Source organism: Sander vitreus, chromosome 18, assembly GCF_031162955.1.
Source record: "Sander vitreus isolate 19-12246 chromosome 18, sanVit1, whole genome shotgun sequence".
Lineage (NCBI taxonomy): Eukaryota > Metazoa > Chordata > Actinopteri > Perciformes > Percidae > Sander > Sander vitreus.
Window position 1 is genome coordinate 29,920,670 of NC_135872.1, and position 25,230 is coordinate 29,945,899.

Here is a 25,230-nt window from a genome sequence, read left to right on the forward strand (position 1 = left end):
TTGAATATTGTCACCGTGCTTTTTGGAATCAGAATTCTTGACCATCCCCATTGGAAGTCCTCCATTGTCATTGTGTAGAGCGGTGTCTGTTCAGCTCTGTTATGTTCCCAAAGAGTTGCCTGCAGTTCAGGGAGAGTCCAGATGAAGTGATGTGTGTCTGAACACTGACACTCTCATGGCTCCTGCTGCAGTTCCATTTGGAGTTCCTGGCAGACAGACAGATCAGGCGGCACAGTTTAGCGTGTCTCATTCCTGGACTCACACCAGTCCGTCACAGAACCGCATACTCAGAAATACCTCGATTTATCCAAAGCATATAGAATATCAATTCCTTTCATACTGTAACAAAAGATATATTTGAGATCATTTGTATATTTTTATAAATTCACATTTATAAATTAAAGCCACATTTCACAAGTTGAAAAGTGGATTCTGTATGTAAGAACCATGAAATGTTTCCTTTTTTGTTAGATGTGACAGGGAAACATCCCAAAAGCTGGCCTCCACACTCCCAACGTGCCAACACATGTAATGGCTCCTTCAGTTTAAACAATGTGACAATGTGTGCTTTATTTATGATTGCATAGTATTGAATCTCCTCCTTCATACCTGAAATTACTTGAAGTGTGTGCCTGTAACCTAATGATACGCAGCCCCTTTATAATGTGAGAATACATATTGTTTCTAATCTTCATATTGTTCATATTGTTGCTGTTAAAGATGTCCTTTATGAAGGCAGCCTGGCTTCAGCGCTGTGATCCTAATGAAGCACAATGATCTCACCTTTAGATTTATAGATGCTGTGGAAGTATTCTGTTCATTAGAGGCCTTTTTTAACAGTGAAACCGTTTGTGAAAGAAAAGAATGGCACTTAGTAATTTCTAGCAATGATAAATATTGTTTTGAACAATATTTATTATATTTGTTCTCCCATCCACAAGAATTCTTCCGGTTATGCATTCCAAAAACATCCCATAAGCACTGAAGTCGAGACGACTGCTCTGCTTTGGCTGTGCCTTCATTGTGTCACTACGTTTCTTTCTGTGTCTGATGTACTTTTATATTAAATATGAGCCAAACATCTGTCCACAGGTGAATGGCACACATCCAATCAGCTGAGAGAAGATGATGGGATATGCTGATGCATTTGGATGTGTGACCATTCCATTTATAAGACTGATGGACTTGATTTGAGATGATATTAAAAATGACAATGACAAATTCAGTAACTGTTTTGACTTTATTGTAAAAACTGTTTGTCGTTCCTCCCCGCCCCCCAGCACAAGCCATAGCACCCTGAAGGAGGTTCAGTAGCATATATGACTGCCCCCTTCAGTTCACTACAGAACTACACAAGTATTCATCTCATTTGCAGAACATAAAGGTGTAAAAGAGAGAGAATGAAAGGCGAGCGAGCAGCTGCTCTCAACATCCTGATGTTATCAGTGGCAGCGCTGGTGGTCAGCTGGATGTTCCCCTGCTGGGTCAAGCTGACTCTGGTCCCCTCTATTAATACACTCATCTGGTCCCCTCTAATAACATACTTCTCCAGGAGGCTGACTGGACTGGGCCTTGGTGCAGAGCAGCAGAGGAAGCGGGGTGTGTTAGAAACTCTTTCTATAAAATGCTTCATACCAACCAAATGCATAATTACAATGCATACTTCAGAAGCTTTGCTATGCTATGCCTTAACAATGCACTACAGAGTGCATAAAGACCTGTGAACGTGATCTCTCCTCTCACACACACACACACACACACACACACCACAGCATAACATTTCTCCTGAGTGTCATCAGGCTTCATGGATGTCTGATTATCCTTGTTTGTGAAGCAGGGCCGGAGTTCCTGAGTCCAGTCTCCGGTCCACTTTTTGAAGTCCTGCACGTGTCTTGGTTCCGTGCCATGTTGGACTCGATTAATGAGAACGGGTCAGTTGTATACTGCATTGATCAGTTTGATGTTAGAAGATTCTGGTTTATAGATCCATCCTAACTCCTTAATCACTATATTAGCTTTGGAAAGACACTGTTGCCTATTATGGTCTGGAACTGGACTCGGACTGGACCTGGTCTTGGACTTGACTTAGACTCGATTAGGATGGTCTTGACTACAGCCCTGTGGTAATGTTTAACTGAGGCTCCACCAACTACCTTTTTGAGCGCAGGACGCGTCTCCTCAGTCACATATGATGCTTCTGTATGTTAGACATTCAACGACACAATCTGACTGGCTGAACTTAAGTGAAACGGCAGAACCCACGTTTTGTTTACGTGAAGCCCAACCCCTAACCCATGTTCTAAAATTCCACACAGACCTTTTCCTATCAAGGTAAACTGAATAAAAGAGAGAAACGTGGATGAACTGCCTAATCTTCCAGGGTCACACCATATTCATCATCTCCCCCTGTTGTTTCCCTTTGTCCTCCATCTTTCCTATTCTTTCTATTATTATTTTCTCTACCGTCCAGTAGTGGTTTCTCTCCTCCTCCACCCTCCCCTCCTCCTCTTCATCCTCCTCATCTGTTCCAGCAGAGCCCCTGCCAGAGAGGGGGAGTGTGGTCTCAGAGCCCCATAAATCCAGCATGGAATCAGCGTGTCCCAGCCATAATGAGCAGGAGATAGGGAAAATATGTTGATTATCTCCCAAAATGGGGGGATGAGGGGGCAGACTTCTTGAACCTGTTCCAGTGGCAGAAATAGCTGTCTTTACATGGAAGCATGAGCACCACACACACACACACACACACACACACACACACACACACACACACACACAGAGCCTGCCGTGCATGGTGCACCTGCTATAATGTATGCTGTAGCTACGCTGAGCACATTAACTCATTAACTGGTGTCAATTACGGAGAATACAATTCAAATTCTACTAGAATTAAACATTTGAAATAGATGATACATTCCTTACAGAGTTCTGATGTTTCCATGTGGCCACTGAATTTAATTCAGCTACTTTTCATTACTGAGAGAAAATAGCAGTTGAAAATGTTCAGTGGCCGACCTGGCTGAAATCTTCATCACTGTTAAAGGTCCTATCATATCTTCATATGTAATCCAGTTGACGATAATCACATTGAACTGTGGGTAATGTAAAGTTTTATTAGGAAACCAAAACTCTGCAAATGATATTCCCCCAGGAGGTATTTCAGAGAACACTTCCTGAGAAGTTAATGTGCTTGTTACTGACAATTATGACAACGTAACTGCGTATCACCAAATCTCAATCAGATTTTTTCACAACACAGATTCCATTGAAAGATGATACATGATCATATTACTATCACTATCGCCCAGCCTTCATCATTAGGAATCATTAGCAGCAGCAGTAGCGATAGATTTAGTTAGAGTGAAGTTTAAGAAGAAGTGCTGAAAGGAGTGGAAGAGTTGAAGTGGAGATCCAGGAACAGTTGCATGTGAAGACCTGAGAGGTGTCAGCCCAGTTTAGGAATGGAAAGCTGGAAGTGCTGAAACAATTGAAAGTTCCAGTGTGAGTGTTCAGTGTGGCGCTGAGGGAAGTTGAAGTGTCTGAAGACTTCCATTTATAAATGGAAAGAAGTGTCTGCACTGGATACATTTTCTGAATAAAAGCTGCAGTTTGACATTTGAGGTGTAAACCTATATTTTTATTTTTTTATTGGTCCTTATTTGTTTCTGTGTAATCTATTATAACTCAGTTTTACTATCCTTTGCTACATCTGTTTTATACAGAAGGCTTGGATAGATGAGGCTTGTAAGTCCTGTGAGCAGGATTACATAGTTTGGACCTTGCTATATCTCATTAAAAAGAAGACATGGCTGATGTGTAAGTGATTGGCTGGCTGACAGGATGGTGATATTGACCATACTGAAGTGTGCCTGTGTTAGAACCAGGACCATGGCACAGTAAGCTTTTCACAACGATGTCTTGGTCTCTTTGCAGTTAATAAATGCAGCAGTGGGTCTGGTCTGGTTCTCCTGTCCTTCTGTAACCTCTGGCCGAGTAGTGTTCGGTGCAGGGGAACTCGGGCAGCCGGCCCCCTCTGGACAGATTTATAGAGCTAGCCTTGAACGCTGGCCTGTTGCTCGTGGAGCCAAGCCCATCTTGTTCAAGGAGGCGAGAGCTTCTTCCATCTAGTCTACACATATATCTACATGAATTATTGGATTGTTTTTAGTGCTGAGCTCTTATTCAGCAATTACAGTGTAATCATACAGCAACAAGATATGATACTTAGTAAATTATGAGTTGAGATACAGAAACTACAAATACTGTGAAAAAGGGAGGGCAGCTGTCAAACTGTGTATATTTGTAACTATTGTGGTGGATACTTTTACTTTGAACTTGCTTAAAGTTTTGACCTACTTACAGAAACACATGAAATGTCAGGATGTCATGTGTTATTTCATCATGTAAAGGTGTGAACCCTTTTCACAAAGTAGTGTCAGGTGCATGGAGCCAGAGGATCAACAATCCTTTTGATTTGACTATTCAAAGACTAGACTATCCTTAAAATTGATCTTTGATGAGCTTTGATCTAAAAGTGTGCTGGGCTCTGTGGCAATTCTGAGGTTTTAACACACACACACACACACACACACACACACACACACACACACACACACACACACACACACACACACACACAAGCTGTTGTTGTAGATGGTGTTTTACTCAAAGTAAGCTTACATTCTGTGGCAGCTGTAATGAGAACTAAGTGGCCATTACTGCAGAGATATGAAGTGATCAGAAAGCAGCTGTGTTCCTACAACAAGCCTCCTCTCTCACTCCCACACACACACACACACACACACACACACACACACACACACACACACACACACACACACACACACATCTAAATAAAAGGATTAGACAGAAACACGTGAATACAGTGATGGTAACGTTTGAAGAATAAAACACTGTACAAGCTTTAAATCTGGATATTAGGCTGCACGCTGTCTGTGATTTGTGACGTATTAGTCAAGTGAAGCAACCTTTTTATTTCCTCATATTAAATCTGTTCCTGTCTAAAGCTCAGATAACCATGGAAGACTTTCTCTTTATTTCCTGCCGGAGCTTGAGGTGTGTCCCACAGGGCACTGATGTAGAAACTCAGCCCTTCATTTCAGTCCCAGGGTTGGACATGAACTGTTCCGTTGATGGCCCTGCCACTCTACGGATCACTACTGAGTGACGCTACATGAAGACTTCCTGTTAGGAGCTAACTAAGACCCAGAACATGCACTGTTGCTGAGGGAATGGGTCTCTTCTTACCGCCATGTTGCCCAGCTGGAGGTTATTACACGGAATATTCTCTGCTGAAAACAAGTGTTTTATTAAAGAACTGTTTATGGTCTTTTACCTCTGCTAAGGAGGTCATGTCTGTGTGTGGGTGCATTATACAGACAATAAATAAATAATTAATTGCAGGCTTTTGCACATACATTTTTGTGTTTAATCAAGATGTGAAATGAAGCCAGAGCTAAACATGCTCACTGTCCTTCATTGTTATTATATATTATTATATTATAATATTAGACCAACCAACCACTGCTGCTTTTTTTTTTTTTTATCTCCCTCCAGAATATTCAAATGTTTGCCTTGCTTTGACTTCGGGGGGCATGTAGCTTCTGATGGTTACTGATCACTGGAGCTAACCCTGGGAGAGTCCTGTCCTGGGCTCTGCTATCATTCCCTCTCTGCTTCTGCAGCAGGGGTCAGTGTCTGTGCCCCGTCCCGTCCAGGTGGAGGCATCTGATTGGCTGGGACTCCTGACAGCAGCTCTCCCACGCTACCACAGTAGAGCAGGGAACGCATGGGCCACTTCTGAGGACAGAGACAGAGAGACAAACACACTGTTAGAAAATCATCTGGACTGTAGGCAGCTTCACCTAATGTAGAAGGCCATCTGAGGCCATGTCATCACTCAGCATGCTTCAAATGTTCCTCAGTGATCATGAAGTGGTTGGTGTAAGACACAGACCCTCTGTAACTCCATGTTGATGTTGAGATCAATGAGCCTTTACAGGATGCATCAGCTGTTTGTGTGTGTGTGTGTGTGTGTGTGTGTGTGTGTGTGTGTGTGTGTGTGTGTGTGTGTGTGTGTGTGTGTGTGTGTGTGTGTGTGTGTGTGTGTGTGTGTGTGTGCACGCGCATGTGCATGTGACAAAAGTACCAATATACTGTAAGCTCTCAGGCTAAACTGGCTGCCTAACACTTTCACCTTTCGGTGAATATTTATATTTACAGCTAATAAAAAGTCTCACACATTACATTGACCATTAAACAAAGACAAGACAGTAGAGGACAGTGTAGTAAAGTACCCTGTATCTGTAAAATGATTCAGGAACAATACAAACACTGTTGGCTCTGCTGCTTCTTCTGAATGAAACTGTTTAGGGAAATGAGGCAAGCTTAGTATGAAGTGTGGGGTTTGTGATCTGTGGTTAACCACTCTCTATTGCAGAGCCATCACCACCAGGGGCTTTGTTAACTGATCAGCAAGGGTGGGGCCTCCACACCTGGAGACAGTTACTTTAGTTAAGAGTGCATAAGACTTCAGAGGAGACTTACTGCTAGACTGCTAAAAACTAAGATAAGTAATGGCTTTACTAGGCTTCTTTGCTTCACTGTCATTGGATCTGCTGCCATAGGTTAAGTTGACTGCTTTTGTTTGGCAGTTTTCACTTATTCTGCAGCTTTTGCGGTTTTGCTCTGTCAGCCCAGCTATATGAATGTATGTTATATATGTTAGCTTCTATCTGTTTGATTTGCAATCTACAACAAACTGCACAAACACAAAAGTCAAGTGAAAGGAGAAAAACACAAGCCTGTATTGATGATCAGTGGTGTCCTTCAGTCACTCTGACCCCACAACTAGCATAACACCTTCCATTCAATGCTGTGACCTTTAACTTAAGCCCCTTATTTGAGTAGTATTGAACTAAAATGCGCCAGTTATCTAACCCTAATATTACAGTCTTTGTCTGTGCACCTGACAGACACGTGTAATGTTGTTGGTTACAGACACAGGGTGTGTGACAAAGTAAGATACATACAGTAGATATGAAGTCTTTGACCATGAAGAAGAGTGAGCACGTTGATTGTTCCTGTCCTTACCTTAACAGGATGCAGGTACCCACCCGACCGGGAGGGCAGCGTGTGCTCAGCCAACGCCCCCCCCTGGTCCAGTGTCTCTGTTAGGTAAGCTATGTAGTTAGTAGCCAGAAGCAGGACATCCAGCTTGGACAGCTTGGTGTCTGGGGGGACGGAGGGCAGAGCAGCCTGAGGACAGAGGAGGAATCATTCAGGTTAAACACATCATATGCTAATAACAGAGACACCTTCAACCACATCTAGTTTTTAATTCAATCTTGTGAGCTGTACGATGTAAAATTGAGCATTAGGAAAGAAAATGTCGATCTCACGACAACAAGAATCTCCTGTTTGTTGTTTTTGGCAGAACAACAAAAAAAACACAAAAAGAGAAAATATAGTATGAATCCAGCTGAAGCCTCAAAATGGTTACACCAATCAGAATCAGGGTCAATCCGCTCAGTGTTTGCCTGGGTCTCCTCCCACCATGCTAGGTAACTAGCACTACAGTTCAACATTAGCCTGCTAGCTAACACTGGTACATTTACAAAAATGTTGATTATTTTGCGTTGACCTCATGAATACAAAAATGATAAGCTAGATGTTTGTACTGCGGTGTGAGTTTTTTAAATTGTGTGTGTGAAGAGTTGTTCCAGGAATTGTGTCAACGCAATAGTTATCACCTCAACGCCACAAAGGAACTCTTCTCAATTCAAATCACAACACAACAGAAGTTATATTGAGTGTAGATCTAGGCCACACTTTAGAATTTAATAACTCAATTAATATTTGTATAACTTACAATATATATAATAATATTACAATCAAAATCATATCCAGAATGTTAACTACTCTGATGGAGCGCAGAGTATTGCTGAGCAGGCATATGGAGGAAGGAGATGCAGGACGTTGGATCCACGGCAAAGAGGAACAACCTGGTCTAAAATTCCCTGGTCACTGTGATTAACGGGGCTCAGCGGGCTGACACGCTGCTCCACTAGAAACATCTCTGATCTGATAGGAAGTCAGTTCAAATCGCCTTAAAGGACAATTCTGGCGCAAAACAAACCTAGGGGTTAATAACAGATGTGTACCACTCTGTCGCTCTCTGGGACATGTTTTCATGCTAATCGAATGTGTTGTAGCTTGAAACAAGCTAGCGCGGACCGCTGATTAGCTTAGTTGATTAGGTCCCTTAATGTTAACCGAAGCATTGAGAACTTTGTAAGTGTACTACAGACATTTGATTAAAAAGATAGATTATAAAGACAGTCGAGTTCTCGTATACAGGCGGCCGCTGTCTTGGGAGCTACTGTCTTTCTAGACCACACAAATGCAAGCTGAGAAACTTCAGTGGACATGGAAAAAAAGCTCTTTATATGCCATTGCCTACATTTTAAATGGATGTCTGCCAATAGGCCTAAAACATCACATACAGTATATGATTATTGTGACAGAGACTGGGACTCTAGGTTAATAAGATTCTGACTGAGTAGAAAAGTATGAATTCAATTGTGATTCTGTGAGAATTCACTGATCCAGTTTCTCTTTTTTAATCTTCCCCTTAACATTTAATGGAATCTACATATATGTGTGTGTGCTCAAATATGGCTTCTGGAAAGAAAATAAAGGATAAAATATGAATTACTAAACAGACATTCCCCATACTTTTAGTATGTTACAACTAGTCATTCTTGATGCCTACTATCTCAAACATCTCTCTCAGATAAGGCCAAGGATGATTGGGAATGTGTTTCTGCTTGTCTGCCGAATCTCTGGGATCTCCGTTTTCTTCATTTTCAATCATGTCTCTGTCCATACTACTACGTGCTAATGTTACCGCCATCAAGCCGCAATGATTTGCCGCGAATGAATGCCGCCGAATCTGTTTAGTCGTCTTGTAGTGGTGCGTCAAGTGCAACGTATATTCCCATCCAATTAGATTGAATTTGGTATTGACGACGCGAAAAATAATAACGGTAACTCCACTAAAATTATTTGAAACTAAAGTAACGAGCCAATTTTGTAAAATGTAAGGAGTAGAAAGTACCGATATTCATGTTAAAATGTAAGGAGTAAAAGTAAAAAGTCGGCACAAAAATAAACAGTAAAGTAAAGTAAAAATATCAGAAAAATCTACTTGAGTACAGTAACGAAGTATTTGTACTTTGTTACTTCCCATCTCTGGTTGTAAGCTAATCAGCGGTCCGCGCTAGCTTGTTTCAAGCTACAACACATTCGATTAGCATGAAAACATGTCCCAGAGAGTGATCGAGTGGGTACACATCTGTTATTAACCCCTAGGTTTGTTTTGTGCCGGAATTGTCCTTTAATATAGTCATAGGAAGAACTAATCACTGATCATCTCTTTAATTGTTGGTGTTGTAAGGCTACCTGTTGCTAGGGATTTAGGTCTTAGTGTTACTTTCGTCAGTGTTCTGGTAGCCTGATATCGCCACACTAATTCACTAATAAGTCTGGAACCTCTTAATACATTTTCAATTTTCAAGGGGCATTATCAACGGCACAGACCAAAATGCCTCTGACTGCAATTGAATAGACCTACAACCAATCAGAGTAATGAAACGTGGCCTACAACCAATCAGAGCAACGAAACAACGAGGCTCTGAGCGACCATGCAAGTTGGGGCGGTGCTTGGTCTGCTTTCAAGAAGGAGATATCCTGGTGTGGTACGCTGGACAGGGACTACGTTCAATCATGACGCTCCTCTGTCAGTCATTGTCTTAAACCCACCCCATGTGAGATAGACAGTTGTGATTGGTCTGCCCATGGCCAGGTCGGCTGGAAGTCTGTCTGAACGTATCTGTCAGAGCAAATGAAAGGTGAGCTGGCAGATTGCTCTGGTTTCCAGGCTAGGGTTCTGGTTCAAGAGTTGATAACTCCATCTAGCTGTTTTCTATGATAAGGCACAGCCTGTCATTGTATGCATGCAAAACACTCAAGACCATCAAAATAAATTCATCAAACTGAATTCAACACCCAAACAGGAAGCATGTGCTAAGACACAAATGTGCAGGGAATGGCTCAGAGTGAATGTTCATGTTCAGTGTTTACTCAATGAAAGGGTGGGAGTGAACGTCCGGGTACCTGCAGGCTGTGGAAGGCCTGGCGGAGGTTGCGAACGCGGCTCCGCTCTCGCGCTGCGTTTTCTGGGGAGTGCTGACTCCTCAGTGTCCTGGACTGGACCACAGACTCCCAACCAGAACCAGAGTTTGACCTGGACCCACACACAGACTGCACCTGCAGCAGAAGACATGTTTACATTCAATCAAATAGGTTCACCTGGCTCGGAGACATTAGAATACAGTGACACAGAAAAGTGATTCTGTCCTAATATGAAAAATATCCTTTTACTTACTTTGATAAAATGACATTGCACATTCTGCTAATTAGTTCATTCTAAAATACAACTTCCTGTTGCAGTGTGTAATATCTGCATACAGAATCATCAGATCCAGTTTCAACCCTCTTTCATAATTCTGACTTTCATTAGAGACGACAGAATTATGGTTATTATTATTATTAACTGGTCACACATTTAACTATACGATATCTACTGACTTTTATGGCACTGAGAGAAACTGAAAATGAATAACTTGTGTTTGTAGCTGTTAGCTACGTTAGCGCTCAGACATGAGATTACTATTGAGAACAGTTTCTCTGCTGTGTGTTAAAACAGGACAAACTCCTCAGAACGGCTCCTGAACATGTGAAACAAGCTTGACAAGCACAAATCAGTTTCAGTCCTCCACAGCTCTTTCTTCATTAGTTTAGACAAGTTAACTGAACTTCAGTTAAGTTCTCTTAAATCAAATCCTTCATGAAAAAGGGAGATTCCTCTTAAACTCTACATATCTTAAACAATCCACATCACACTAATAAGTTAGTGTGATGTGGATTAGTGGCGTAGTTTAAGTGTTGCCTGCTCTCACTACCACCAGAGTTGTCCTGTGAGGGATTACATTTGACTAAGTGCTTTCCTTGCCATTTTCCCTTTTATATCCTGATGATGAAGGTTGCTCAGTCTTTGAGGTTGAGACTCACCCACTTCCTGGGCTCCCGGCTGCTGCGTGTGCTGTGCCTGAGTGTATGCAGGGATGCTGAGCTCTGCTGCCTCTGCTGCTGCCTCTGTGGCTCAGCTGTGGGGCTGGAGACCAGCTGGTGCCTCGCTGCGACCGACATGAGACCTTCCAGAGGATTCACGGCCATGGCTGCTGCCGAAGCACTGGAGCAGACTCCCCGGAACAGTGAATTGACTTTGGCTCAGTCTATTTTCATTGGCTGGAAGGAGGTTTGCTTTCCCGTGTTTGTTGTGGAAGTATCATCCACTAAGTGCTTTGGTAAACACACAGTCTGAGCTCATCTCTCCATCGGAGCAATTTAAACATCTGGTGTAAAAACTGGCTCAACAACAGCTGAAATCATTCTGTAGCTACTGAGGACGTCCTGTTCAAGGATCTCCACCTCTCTCTCTGTGGGTGCCCAGTTCCACTCAGACCCCTAAAAAACCCACAATCCCTGGCTGCCTCTCTGCGCATCAGAGTCCACCCAGAGAGTTCCTCCCAGTCTGACCCTCTCTCTCTCCGTCTGTCTCTGCTTGTTTCCTTATCGGGTGAGGTAATGTGGGGAACTTCATGTGGTCCTTATCTCAGCCGCCCGCTCGTCCTGATCCTCCCCTGGTTGTTTGCTGCCAAGAAGAGCAGGCGGCAGGCAGTCAGGCCTGGGGGAGTGCAGCACTGGGAGGGTGTCCCGAGCCAGGGCACTGGGGGGCTTGGGAAACTCAGAGCTCTGCTCACAACTGGACAGGGGTGGGGCTGGAAGCCTGGGGCACTGCGACATTGACTATTACCAAAGAGAGGCTTTTGGTTTGTTGAAGACATTCAGGGCATCCCATCATGATAAACAGCCTCGTCAGGACAGGAAGCCCATTTGGAGACGGACTGATGCACATCACAACACTCTGCGCATGCTTTATAACTCCAGTACTCCACAGAGATTACATGAACACATCTGTAACAGATGCATTTTCAGTTTTCATCGTCTTGGCTTTATGAATCTTTTTATTTTGCATTCCTGTTTATGGTCAACACAGCAGCATTAATAGAACTAGTCACCTCACCTGAAAGCACCATTGTCTACCCTAGTGTGGTGGCTGTGAACGTTACTTTTCTAAATATAACCAAATCATTTTCATCATTTAACTAAATCACTTTCAGCAGTACAGATGGGAATCAGCTTCTTCAAGATCAACATAGTGATTAACTCTTTATTTTCACGGTTGGTGCATCAATAAAGTAAGCAGTGTGAATTGTAGTATTTGAAGCAAATCAAAGTCAATCAAAGAGAGAGGATGTAAAGTGAATGCAAAATCAAAAACAGCTGGGTTTTACATTAAAGACATGGAATGAGTTGTAAGAAATCCAGCCTAACTCAGAGGTCTGAAGCTCCGTGTTATCAGTGAGAGGAATGTCTGGCACCTTGTCCAGGCTGTCAACACAATACCACCAGGTGGCCCCTGACCTCCCATCTGCAGCTGCCGAGTAAACTCTGTAATACTGCCGAGTAAACTGTGTAATACTAATACTACAAGGCTGAGGGAGTTGTAAAGGGGAGTTCTGAGGGAGGCATCAGTGCTCGTCTCGTGTAGCTGTGAAAGTATTAGGGACCCCCAGCACAGCTCCTCCTCCAGACCACAGCAACACCTGCTATAGTGTTTTTCTGCAGAACTTGAATAGCACTGAACTAATAATAACCCGCCCATTGTGACAACTAATCCAATCAGTTCACCTTTTGCTCTGTCCGTTTAGCTTCTTTCACTGTTAAAGTTTCACACATTGTCTCGTATTAACGCAGCATAACTATATCATCAGCACCTTCATTGGGTCAAGCCATAGATTAGAGAAAAATATTTTATTTTTATTTCAATAAGTGCTCTTGTTTTGAAGCTTTGACTCACCTACTGCCTTACGGGTATTAAGACAGCATGGCAGGTGTGTCATTGGTCAGTGAGCACAGGTTTCTAATCTTAGCTGTCATATTATTGGATCACTACACAGCCCGGTGCTTCTCCACTATCTTGGTGAAGTTCTGGATGTCCTCGGCCATCAGCTGGGGCTCCTCCATGGCGGCAAAATGGCCGCCGCGGGCCATAGGCGTGAAGGTTACCAGGTTGCGGTATTTCTGTTTGAGCCACAGTTTGGGAGTGTGCATCAGCTCGTTGGGGAAGCAGGCGAAGCCAGTGGGGACGTCCACAGGGATCCTGTGAGGAGACATCACACATGTTATCACCTCAGCCACACCCTTTCACCTGATGAGTCAGGAGGGTCTACTGCTGGCTGTGCTGCTGGGCCAGCACAGTCAGCCAATGATCTGCATGCTGCATGCTGCAACAGGATGACTGGTACAGTCCTGCTCAACGTTGATCTTTTCATTGTATGTGCTTTGAAAGGTTATTTGTGACTCATGTTTGGTAGCATTGAAACGAGTTGGCCCTGTCACTTTGAACATCTGCTCTTTCAGCACAAGAACACTGGATCACTCACTTAGAGTGAGGCGCGTAAAGGCCTTTGCCAAAGTTCTCCTTGTAGAACCTCATGGAGGAGACGATGCAGCCAGACGTCCAGTAGATCATCACGTTAGTCAGCAGGTCATCCAGGGAGAACTTCCTGCAAGACACACAAACACACACACACACACACACACACACACACACACACACACACACACACACACACACACACACACACACACACACACACAGAGGTTACAGTAATGAGGAGCCCATCATCTGTTGTCTATGTGAATATTTTGGGATAGTACTGCGACAGAGGAGCCTGGCTGCTGCTGATACATACATGTGCTACTGCCACTGATGCTACTCACAACTGTTTGCATGTTTGTACTTATCCAGCGGACTATGAGCAGCACTGGCTCCATTATGTTCTGCTGTGTTCTCTGTACCTGGTGAGTCCTCCGTCCTCCAGGTCCCTGAAGTCGCGGCTCGTCCACGTGGAGAACTTCTCCAAGATGTAGGCAGCCAGACCAGCTGGGGAATCATTCAGTCCTCGACCTGAAGGGGGAGATGGATTTGCTGATTAAAAAGAGATTATATGGACCTTTTTTTTAGACTGGATTGAAGCCAGTGCATCCTGTTTTCAGGTCCTTACCCATGGTGTCAGGCTTGGTGGCCTGGATGTGCATGTAGCCAGACTCTTTGATGGACTCCACCACCAGTTTGTCCATGCAGGGGAAGAGACGCTCAATGTCCAAGTCAGTGAAGCCAAACAACTTGGGGAAGCGACGGCCCAGCATGATGGACAGGGTCATGGGCAGCCCCGGATTGGAGGGCGGGGCAAAGTTCACATGCAAGCCTCTGACGCTCCTGGAGAGAAAAACTGGAGTAAGACCTTATTTCAGCATCTCTAAAGACTTTGTGTGTGTGTGTGTGTGTGTGTGTGTGTGTGTGTGTGTGTGTGTGTGTGTGTGTGTGTGTGTGTGTTACCTGGGCTCCAGCTGAGCCATGTTGGTGGTGACCAGCCAGCCCCAGTCGCCTCCATGAGCGTAGAACTGCTGGAAGCCCAGACGCTTCATCAGCTTGTGGAAGATGTGTGCGGCACACACGGAATCAAAGCCTGTATAAACACACGCACACGTCAAGTTTTTTAAATGGACATTTCAATCGTCAAGTCAAATTCTGGGATTAACGGTTTCTTTTCATCAGTGCTGTTTCCAATAACCTTGCATGTACAAGTACATGTGATCTGCATATTCATTATATTCCCACATCTGGCATTAATATATTCCCATGTCTGCAAAAAAAGAAAACCTTTCCAGACTCACCTTTCTTATGTGGTGCTTCTGAAAAACCGTAGCCTGGTATGGAGGGACACACCACCTCAAACACAAGGTGGCTTGGGTCTGATGGTTCTGTTAGCAGAGGGATCAACCCATAGAACTCATAGAAGGAGCCGGGCCAGCCGTGCACCATGATCAGAGGAAGAGCAGTGGATCCCTCTGGCACTGTCTTGGGCTTCACATGCAGGTAGTGGATATCAATGCCTGGATGATGGTTAGAGGATGCAGGTTAGAGGTAGGCACATATTTTCTTCAAGAGTGTGTCAGCATTGGAGACCAAACAATCTATGGATTGTTGCGATCAAAAAAATCCCTTGATTCCTTTGTGATATTACATGCCTATTATTTCACTAGTATATCTGCATTCTACTATCTCTCCTTGTATTTTATCTTGAAATGGTTTGTCTATCCTTTGTGCAGTGGTAACTGGAGTCTTCATGGACATCGGCCACATATCTATGGAGATCGACAACGGGAAAATGGCAGATGAAGTAGACCAAGGCGGTGCTAAACGACAAAATGAAGAAATGAAACTTGAGATTGTGGATGCTCGTTCGACTTTAGGAGCGGATATCTCAGTCCCAGACAAAGAGGACTCTTAATTTTATGTCAAGACCTCCACTGCAGGAATATCACTTAATTGCCTGTGCAGTCACTGATTTATTTGAATTTTTACATCAGGGCTGATGTCAGCTCTGACATGTAAACGCCACACGCCGCGGAACCGCTCCCTCACCTGTTCCTCACATGTTCATCCTGCCCATAGCTGCTGCAGCCTGCACCTGTATTCCCCTGTGTCTCTTTAAAAAAAACAGTCTGCGCTGATTGGTCAGCGATCTCCTCACATGTGCTGTACTGTAGCTGTCTCTGTACTACTGCGTATGTAGCGGGACTTTATTAGCATACATGTCTCTGCTAATCTGGAGCATTTTAGTGGGTCTACATGTCTCGCACCAATTCTATGAGAAACACACACACACACACACACACACACACACACACACGTCATCACACTCACTCCAACCAATCGTGTGACTTCATCATTCACTCAGCGACACAGTGTCCTGTTCATATGTCTGGCCCTTGCTCTGACATGCTTTTTGTACGTTGGCAACCAAATGTAGGGGCACTGTGCTTAAAAATATTAGCGTTTCATATTGAAATATTATTGCCAAATGCAATTCATGGCATTTTGTTTGCACATGCTTAGGTCATGATGGGCTACTTTTTCTTTAATTTTATTAAAAAAGGAAAGCAAAAGCATTGTATGGTGTGCAGAGCTTGCTCACCTTCGATGGTGGTTTTGAAGTGCGGGTACTGGTTGAGTCTATCCACCTGTCTCCTCCAATCGAAGCCATTTCTCCAGTAAGACAGCACCGTGTGCAGGCACTGAGAGTTGAAGCCGTAGGTGAAGTGGCTGTCCTCCAGAGAGGGGACAGGCCGAGTCTGGTCTATCCTCCTGTACAGGTCCTGGGACACAGGGACACAGGGACAGCATGAGGGACGGCTAGGACTGCATGACTGACAGACTTCGAGACAGATGGAGAGGGAATCCAACCTCCAGCTCCTCAGCACTGGTGCTGACTGTAAAGGGATGAATGGTGATGTCCTCCCCTCCATCAGGGGGGGCCCCGGCCCCCCACCAGCCGTCCTCTGTCCTCAGGACCTGGGTCCTACTCCTCTGGACCAGGAAGTAGAGCAGCCCTCCAACCAGCAGAGCAACCAGGACCTCGGTCAACATGCTGCAAGGACACGGACAGACAGGGAGGCAGGGAGACAGGGAGGGACAGGGAGGCAGGGAGATAGGGAGGCAGGAACGGGGACAGGGGAGGGGCAGGGAGGCATTGGCAGGGAGGCAGGAAGGGACAGGGAGGGACAGGGAGGCAGGGAGGGGCAGGGAGGCAGGGACGGGGAGGCAGGGTGGGACAGGGAGGGGCAGGAAGGCAGGGAGGGACAGGGAGACAGGGACGGGGAGGCAGGAAGGGACAGGGAGGCAGGGAGACAGGGAAGGACAGGGAGGCAGGGAGGGACAGTGAGGGACAGGGAGGCAGGGAGACAGGGAGGGACAGGAAGGGACAGGGAGGGACAGGGAGGCAGGGAGACAGGGAGGGAAGGGAGGGACGGGGAGGCAGGGAGACAGGGAGGGACAGGGAGGCAGGGAGACAGGGAGGGAGAGGGAGGCAGGGACGGGGAGGCAGGGAGGCAGGGAGGGACAGGGAGGGGCAGGGAGGGACAGGGAGGCAGGGAGACAGGGAGGGACAGGGAGGCAGCCACGGGGAGGCAGGGAGACAGGGAGGGACAGGGAGGCAGGGAGGGACAGGGAGACAGGGAGGGACAGGGAGGCAGGGACGGGGAGGCAGGGAGACAGGGAGGGACAGGGAGGCAGCCACGGGGAGGCAGGGAGACAGGGAGGGACGGGGAGGCAGGGAGACAGGGAGGGACAGGAAGGGGCAGGGAGGCAGGGACAGGGAGGCAGGGACGGGGAAAGGGGAGGGGCAGGGAGGCAGGGACGGGGAGGCAGGGACGGGGACAGGGGTGGGTCAGGGAGGGACAGACAGGGTTGAGATGGATGATTGAGAACTACAGACTTAGATATTTGACATGGCCATCATTAAAACACAATGTTACATTCAAACGTTTAGATCTTTTTGTTTGTCATCCTAAATCACATGACGTAATGACTGCACCATTTAAGAGTTGTTCTACCTTCATAAAAGACCGTTATTATGGACCAAATCAAAGTGTGCAGCGTGAGTGACTGTGGTGTAGTTTAATGAGCTCAGAGAAAACAAAGTGTCAGTGTTGCTGTGGCCAGCTGACAGGATTAGGATGGGCCACGTGATCAGCCCCTGGCTACATTACTGCACTCATTAGCGCCAAACAGCAGAGTTCGCCGGACTCGGACTAAAGTTCACGGTGACGTTAGTAAGCTGATCTCGGTAATGTTAATGTAACGTAAACATTCAGCAGAAATATCCCAGTTTGGGATCAATAGTCTCTCTCTCAAATTCAAATTGCTTTATTGGCATGAATGTCAGGAAAACAATATTGACAAAGCGTCAAGAATAATACAATTCAATAATAATAAGATGAGGAAAAAATACATATATAGGCATACAAGTTTGAGTAAAATAAAATATATAAATGTATTAAAAGTCTCTCTGCTGGTCCCGTCCAACCCGTCACTCCTCCAGTCCCACTGTAACGTTACTATACCGTTACTATACTTTACCGTTACTTAGTAGCTCACAGTACCATTAGTTACTCACCTACTGACTTAATGTCCACGGACAAGTGATCCAACACGTGTGCTGCTGGTTATTCTGCGAGCATGAAGAAGGGGAATACTTCGTCCCTAGACCTGACTGACTGGCCGTGGGGAAATACCAGAGGTGCATGATGGGTAATGTAGTACTTTGCGGATGTGGACAAAGTGGGTTGAGTTAATAACTCAGGAGATTACTGCAGTTCAAATCAAATCATTCACCCGAAATATAGAATGAAGAAATTCTCTTCACAGCGCAGAGACCAGGGAAAACTGTAAAGCAATATTTCACCACTTTTCTACCATTAATATTGAACATAGTTCAGTTTTAGGATGATGATGATGATGATGATGATGATAGCTTTATTGTTTGACTCAAGGTCTATTTAAAAACATACAACCCAATTAAAAGGACAGACATAAAAGGACAGAGAGAGAACTATAGCATGCAACTGTTTGTTATTCTCTTTCCTCAGAGCACTGCTCAGCTTTGTCATTACCCAACACAGGATGTCCCATAGAGCTTCAGACCAGCCTATGGTTCACACCAAAGCAAGCTATCCGTGATTGGGAGTGTCACTGAAATGGGACGTCCTGTTGTGTTCTTTATCCCCCCCCCAATGTAGCACAAGAAGACTATGTTTCTCAGTTACTGTATTTTCCGTCAGATGGTTTATAGATATGGACATTTCCACACTTGAAGGCAGCTTCATTTCCCAGAGAAAGAGAGAAAAAAAAAAAGACGGAGAGACTGAGGAAACAGTCAGCTGTTCCACAAACTCCCGGGAAGTTCAGAGCTTGCGTTTGGCATTTTAAAACTTTCTTGTGGCAGCGATAGAGGCAGAGGTTTCCTGTACGGGACTCTCACACCGCCTCAAAACACAACTAGTCTGATCCACGCGCACATGACTGGCCACAGCAGCGGGATACGGGGGAAGTTTCTCCAGAAGTTGAATCTGTTGCAACTTTTCCTTGAGCTGCTGCAGTTTTTCAGCCTCCACCGCTGCAGCCTAAACACACTACCCCTATTCAAATAAATAGAAAGATCTGCATTTTCACCGGAGCGTCCGAGTGTGTGTGAACGCAGCCTTAATCATGCAGACATATATGGTTCATAAACACAACACCAGATGAATACAGGAGAGACATTGGCTGTACTGGGGTAAATAAACGTTTATTGAACAAGTAACAATGATTCTCAGTCAACAAAATGGTATTAAGAGGTGTGTGGGGTTCCTCCACACTGTCGCCAGCCAATCAGAAGCTCCTGCTCCAGTTGTGTGGCACGAGTCCAGGAGGAAAAAACAAAAAGGAACCAACCGCTGTGCTGAAACTGAATCCAACATCGCTACATAGATGTGAATAGAAAAGACATGTAATGTCTCCATGCCTGTCCTTTTCGTCCTCTTTAAAACTGAAATTAAATGCAGCTCCTGTAAAGAAACCAAGGAGCCAGAGCTGCTCACACTGCAGCTGAGGATTTGTCCCACACTACCCCACCCCCCCGCAACGTCTCTCAGCAGCCTACACTCACCTTCTTTAGAGTCATACCATCAGGGATGTGATCACAATGCCTGATAAGGAAAAGCAGGATAATGGGATTTTTATTGAAGAAAGTCTCATAAAAAAAAGAAGAAATATTTTCATGTATATTTCTATCACATCTCTGGTGGTATGACATCCATGTACACAGCCAGACCCCCCCCCCCACAGACTCCACATGGCACTGTGATGGTCCTGTGCTCTAACAACCGTTGTGTCCGCTGCTCTGGAGCATTTTAGTCCGTCTCCATGGAGCCACTGTGCGTCTCCTTGGACACCATGAGTCTCATCAGTTTCCCGTGGAGCTTCTCGATCTTCTTCACGTCCTGGGCCTGGTCTGTCTTGTACTGTAAACACTGTGGGGACAGACAAAAGACTACATGAGACAATGATAGCTACAGCACCATTACCGTCAACGGGCTGACAATCTCACATTACTATACCTGTAATCACATATCAAACATTGACCCCTAAACAACAACTTCCACTTTTACAGAGAAGTATGTCCTTCTCAGTGGCCCTCATTTATGAAACATGCGTACGACCAAAAACAGGCGTAGGACGGGCGTAGGCCGATTCCTACGCAAAGCAAGGCATTTATCAATTTGAATGTGAGCGTAGGCTGCGATAAAATCTCACGTCTGGTCTGAACTCGTGTACGCAAGTTTTGGAGTCGTTTTGAGGTTCTATTCTACGTGAATTGGCAAGATATTGTGGGTCCTCGTGACTACAGCTGTCAGTCATGGCCGCAGCCGTGCCGCAACAAATCCGGACCTGGTGGTTATTGACGGACGGCGGAGCACGCAGCCGTTCCGCAGCGGAGCCGGTCCGCAGACGTTCTGTATCCAGTGGAAATCCGGAGTAACAGGAGAAGGAGAAGTCATCAGTTGATCACTATATCAGCAATGGCAGATCTGGCTCTTTTAAAAGACCTCTATTCGCCGGTACAACAGCGCACATGTACGCGCACGGGCCACGGTGGAGTGCCCCATCGGATTGATTGAAGGCAGATGGCTCTGTCTTGCATCAGCGATATCACCCATACACGGCAGAAAAAGTCTGCAACATTGTTTTAGCCTTTGGGGTTCTGGAGCCAGATGACCCGATGCCCAGAGAGCAGAGTCCAGCACAGCCCCAACTGGGGCTATACCAAGGAGACAAGATATTATTCCTTGCTTTTAAAAAGGTATAGTGTTATGTTTGGCAATGATATTCAATACGGGAAACATGACGATGCACAACATTTTTATTTATTCTTCAGGTTTTCGTTTCTCTTTTCAAGTGTCGTTAATGGCCACGAGTGAACGATTTATTTCTGCCATTGACCGAGTTATTTCGGCTTGTTTTTCCAGCCCCTCTGCTGTCAGGAGACAGGGTCGGGGTGGTGGTCCAGCACGGGGGGGGCGGAGGACACGCGCTCTCCCTCACAGCTGTTGCCTGGCTCTGACTCATGAAAAAAAAGCACGAGTAAAATAAAAGACACTGCATAAACTCAGCTACTGTGTGTTTATTTAAATATAGGTAAACCATGTAGGCCTAAGAGATTGCAATATAAGCCTGTATATTACTATTAGGACTATAGTATACATATGTCAAGGATGTATAAATTAAATAAACTTCAGCTGGAGTCCGATTTACCACGGCAACACTGTTGACTGCATCAGTGATCTCTTTCCATTCCACATTCTTTCTTCAGCCTTAATCCCAGTTCTCAGGCTGCCAAATAGTGAACCTGAGATATCAGGGTTTCAGTCTCCACCTCTGAGAAGTGCCGCTTCTCATCCGGATTACGTCTCGCCATGTCGTAAATTGTAGGGGCGAGGCCTCAAAACCCAGAATATATTGGGGTGTGATATTTAAATTACAATCGTTTCCAGCCGCTGCATTTATCAATGTACGACCATTCTTACGCTCTGATTGGTGTGATACCAACGTTTCATGAATCACACGTGAAGCCTGTCGTAAGATGATTTCTGTGCTCATATCTGCCCTGGCTTGAGGGCCATTGTGTCCCCACACACACACACACACACACACACACACACACACGTATGGCTAACAAGGTTATAATAGATTGTATTTTTGTTTACTTTAATAACCCTGATTGTGAGTGATTGATGCATTTAGCTGATGAAATCAATCAACAGAAAACTACAGATTACAGCTAAGTATCTTCAGGTACAAAGTATCTTTGAGTACAAAGTATCTGTGTTCTAACAATATGGAAACATTATGGTGTCACGTGTTACTAAACAGTTCAGGTAAACATGACGTCACTTACCACGGCATTGTCGGTGACTTTGATGCAAAGGTTTCCATCACAGTGTCTGTACTTCAGAACCACTCTCACCTGGAAACACAACAGCTGACGTCAGTGACACACCTGCAGCGTCACACGCACGGCTCTAACAGGCTAATCCCCAGCTAACAGGCTATCCAGCTAGCATGCTAAGCTGGTTCTGAGATGTAGAGGCTCACCTTCATGGGGTCTGTCAGATAGAGCTTCTCTGCTGCGCGCGCGAACTCCTCCCAGGTGTGATAGTGAGGCATGGTTCTGGGTTCTGGGTTCTGGGTTCTGGCGGAGAGAGTCAGTCGTTGGAAGACAAGAATCGGAATCAACGAGCCGCTTCGCTCACTTCAGAACACCACATCAGCGCCAGCGGCAACACAGCCAATCAATGAAGAGAACGTACAGAGAAAACACTTCCGGGGCACCGTTTCAAAACAAGAGCAGAACACGTTCACAGAAGCAAAGGAATAAAACCGATAGAAATACAACTACAATTAAATAGAATAAAGGCTTTATACATATTATAAAGTTTGTGGTAATGAGTAATACTTAATAGTAAGTCAAACAGACAGAACGCTGTTTGATTGATTAATATTCGATTGTATTTGTGTGATCAAGTTTAAAATGTATCATACTAACACGTCGCCCCACTAGGCTACCACAGCGGCTATGGTCCCATTCATTAAGTCTAACGTTTTTATCTAAAAAATCAACCCTGATGCTGAATCTGATCGATATTCTAACTTTGTTTGCCTCTTGCTTAATGAGCCCGAGCTTTGTTTTGAAATGACCCTTAGTCACAGGACCGGAAACATCCCTGAACTGTACGGGGAGGGTTAGGGTCATGTCGCCCTCTAGTGGCTGCACCTACAGCTGACTGAGACCCACTCTACCAACACAGTGCCTCAAAAATATACAATACAAGACCGGTGGAAATATACAGAGATGATAGATGAGTAAAATGTTCATCTGCAGCATAATAACTAGTAAGAACAGCTGTCAGAGATGTAACATACTCCTGGACATGTAGCCTACAGATTGAGTAAGTAAACATTGTTGAGAAGTCTGGTCCTCCAGAGGGTGGGGGTCTGGTGGAGGTGGATTTCACGGGTTGTGCACCAGATGGCAGACACAGTTGTGATATTCTCACAGGCAGGGTTCAAAATTAGCAGCATTTACCAGCCAAATGCTGGTCAAATATACAAGTGGCTGGTAGATTTGCTTCACCAACCAGCCAAAAAAACAATGGTCATCTATTGAGGCTGGAACCCTGCTCACTCAGCAGACTGAAGGAGGAGGAGGTCTTCCTGAGCATTTCACAGTCACACTGTGTCCAATATCACCATATAGTGTTAACCAAATACCTTGATATCCACATTGTATGGTTGGTGAGCTCACCAAATATTTACTCAGTGAGAGTTTTGATAAATAATCATGAGTAATGTGGATATATATATTCAACTCAACTTTATTGATAGTGTCAGATCTAACAGAAGTTATCTCAGGACACTTTACAGATAGAGTAGGTCTAGACCACTCTATCATTTACAGAGACACAACAGCAAGCATTTGGTGGACAGCACAGAGGAGGCAGAAACCTGGGACAGATCCTGGCTGTATAACCGGTACTATGACTCAGTGTGTAAAAAGTTCAGAACATGACATCACTTTCCTGTAATGCAGCCTTTAAAACCAGGAAAAGACAACACTTATGTCATTTTATGATATCCAGAATCTAAGAAGATATCTAGTCTCATGATATCGATATAATACAGATGTGTATCCCAGCATCCGTCAGTCACAGTCTGACGTGCATCTGTTTCAGAATCAAATACATAAAATGACTCTATTTGAAATATAATGACTAACAGATGTTTAGCATCAAGTCCCCCTGACATCAACCTGTAAGTCCAGCTATTGTCTGGTAAAAGTTCTACCAAAGTACATTACATAATAGACCTTTTTATTTTATTTTTAGAAAACTCTTTCCTAATCCTCTTTTAAACCATCAGACAACCATCAGGGTTAACAGAGCTTCCTTTAAAACAGAACAGTTAGTGTGTTTCCACAGTTGTTCTTCTCAGGATGCTTTGCTCTCTGATTAAGATAATATAATGGACACAATATTGTATGAGGCGTTTTCTATTGCAGGGTGCAAATGTTCCACTGAAACAAGTTCCTTCCTGAGACTATTTAGCAGAGCCACCATCGCTGTGTCCAGAGCGTACACCCTGATTTGTTACTTAAGTTCTCATGACCTTTTGCACTTGCAGGTGGTGTGAGAAACTTTGTTGTAAAGATAACTTTCCCTTTGAGCTGTGGTCTTTATAAACACTGGGGTCATGAACATAAGAAGTCCTGTCCTGTCTGCTCTGGCCCTCCACTACTTTAGGAACCTGGTGCAGCCGAGCTCAGGCCCATTACTGTGAGCATGCTTATTGAAATCAGCCTCTAGTTGTCTTTGTTCATTATCAGACAGACGGAACATTACATAGTAAATACCAGTAGACATATCAGTCTTCAAAGCAACCGCTGACCTCATCTCAGCTGACCCCAGCTGACCCCAGCTGACCTTATCTCATGTGTGTGTGTGTGTGTGTGTGTGTGTGTGTGTGTGTGTATGTGTGGGTGGCATGATTTAAACATATTCCCGGATTTATGTTTTTATATATACCGTATATATAATATTTTTTAACTCACTCACTCACTCACACACACACACACACACACACACACACACACACACACACACACACACACACACACACACACACACACACACAGTTGTCAGGGGCAACCTGTACGTGCTACGGCGCTACGTCCCACCAGTTGCGTCACTTGCTGCCTTCAGGTACTGTTGGAAAATCGACGAATGGTGAATAGAGCGCATAATTAGAGACCCAACCAGAGAGCTTGAACGCAACGTGTCCAATAATAATGATAATGATAATAACAGCTGCATCGTGTAATGCACCAGTCAGTGATTTAGTTTAGCTCGTCAGGATGATTCAGAGACTGTTTTCTCCTCAATAGCTCATTTGGTAACTGAGTAAATCAGGGGATGGTTCCCAGCTGTGGGACTTTAGAGATTTCCGTGCGGCCGTGAACGCAGAGAGCGGCAGCGGCAGCGGCACCGGAGCGGCACAGCACAGCACCGCCGCATCAGCGA

General features: G+C 44.8%; 3 protein-coding genes across 4 annotated transcripts; all 3 read right to left on the reverse strand.

The window, feature by feature from the left end:
• Positions 1 to 5,383: 5,383 nt before the first annotated feature.
• On the reverse strand, positions 5,384 to 12,273 carry tcf23 (transcription factor 23). The gene is made up of 4 exons (XM_078274517.1): positions 11,155 to 12,273; positions 10,198 to 10,350; positions 7,114 to 7,278; positions 5,384 to 5,820 (listed from the first exon to the last, which is right to left on the reverse strand). The coding sequence occupies exons 1-4, from the start codon at positions 11,317 to 11,319 to the stop codon at positions 5,683 to 5,685; spliced, it is 621 nt and encodes a 206-aa protein (XP_078130643.1). The 5' UTR covers positions 11,320 to 12,273; the 3' UTR covers positions 5,384 to 5,682.
• An 89-nt stretch (positions 12,274 to 12,362) lies between these two features.
• ephx1 (epoxide hydrolase 1, microsomal (xenobiotic)) lies at positions 12,363 to 18,343 on the reverse strand. Of its 2 annotated transcripts, none has more exons than XM_078274516.1 (9): positions 18,234 to 18,343; positions 16,523 to 16,706; positions 16,254 to 16,434; positions 14,950 to 15,168; positions 14,612 to 14,741; positions 14,277 to 14,491; positions 14,071 to 14,179; positions 13,653 to 13,775; positions 12,363 to 13,369 (listed from the first exon to the last, which is right to left on the reverse strand). In XM_078274516.1, exons 2-9 carry the CDS (start codon positions 16,703 to 16,705, stop codon positions 13,159 to 13,161), a joined length of 1,371 nt encoding a protein of 456 aa, XP_078130642.1. In that variant the 5' UTR covers position 16,706; positions 18,234 to 18,343; the 3' UTR covers positions 12,363 to 13,158. The 2 variants fall into 2 exon arrangements, with proteins under 2 accessions (XP_078130642.1, XP_078130641.1); XM_078274515.1 differs by having other exon boundaries at positions 14,071 to 14,200.
• Positions 18,344 to 19,384: 1,041 nt separating this feature from the next.
• On the reverse strand, positions 19,385 to 22,338 carry srp9 (signal recognition particle 9). The gene is made up of 3 exons (XM_078275242.1): positions 22,250 to 22,338; positions 22,053 to 22,121; positions 19,385 to 20,127 (listed from the first exon to the last, which is right to left on the reverse strand). Exons 1-3 carry the CDS (start codon positions 22,319 to 22,321, stop codon positions 20,008 to 20,010), a joined length of 261 nt encoding a protein of 86 aa, XP_078131368.1. The 5' UTR covers positions 22,322 to 22,338; the 3' UTR covers positions 19,385 to 20,007.
• Between the last annotated feature and the right edge of the window lie 2,892 nt (positions 22,339 to 25,230).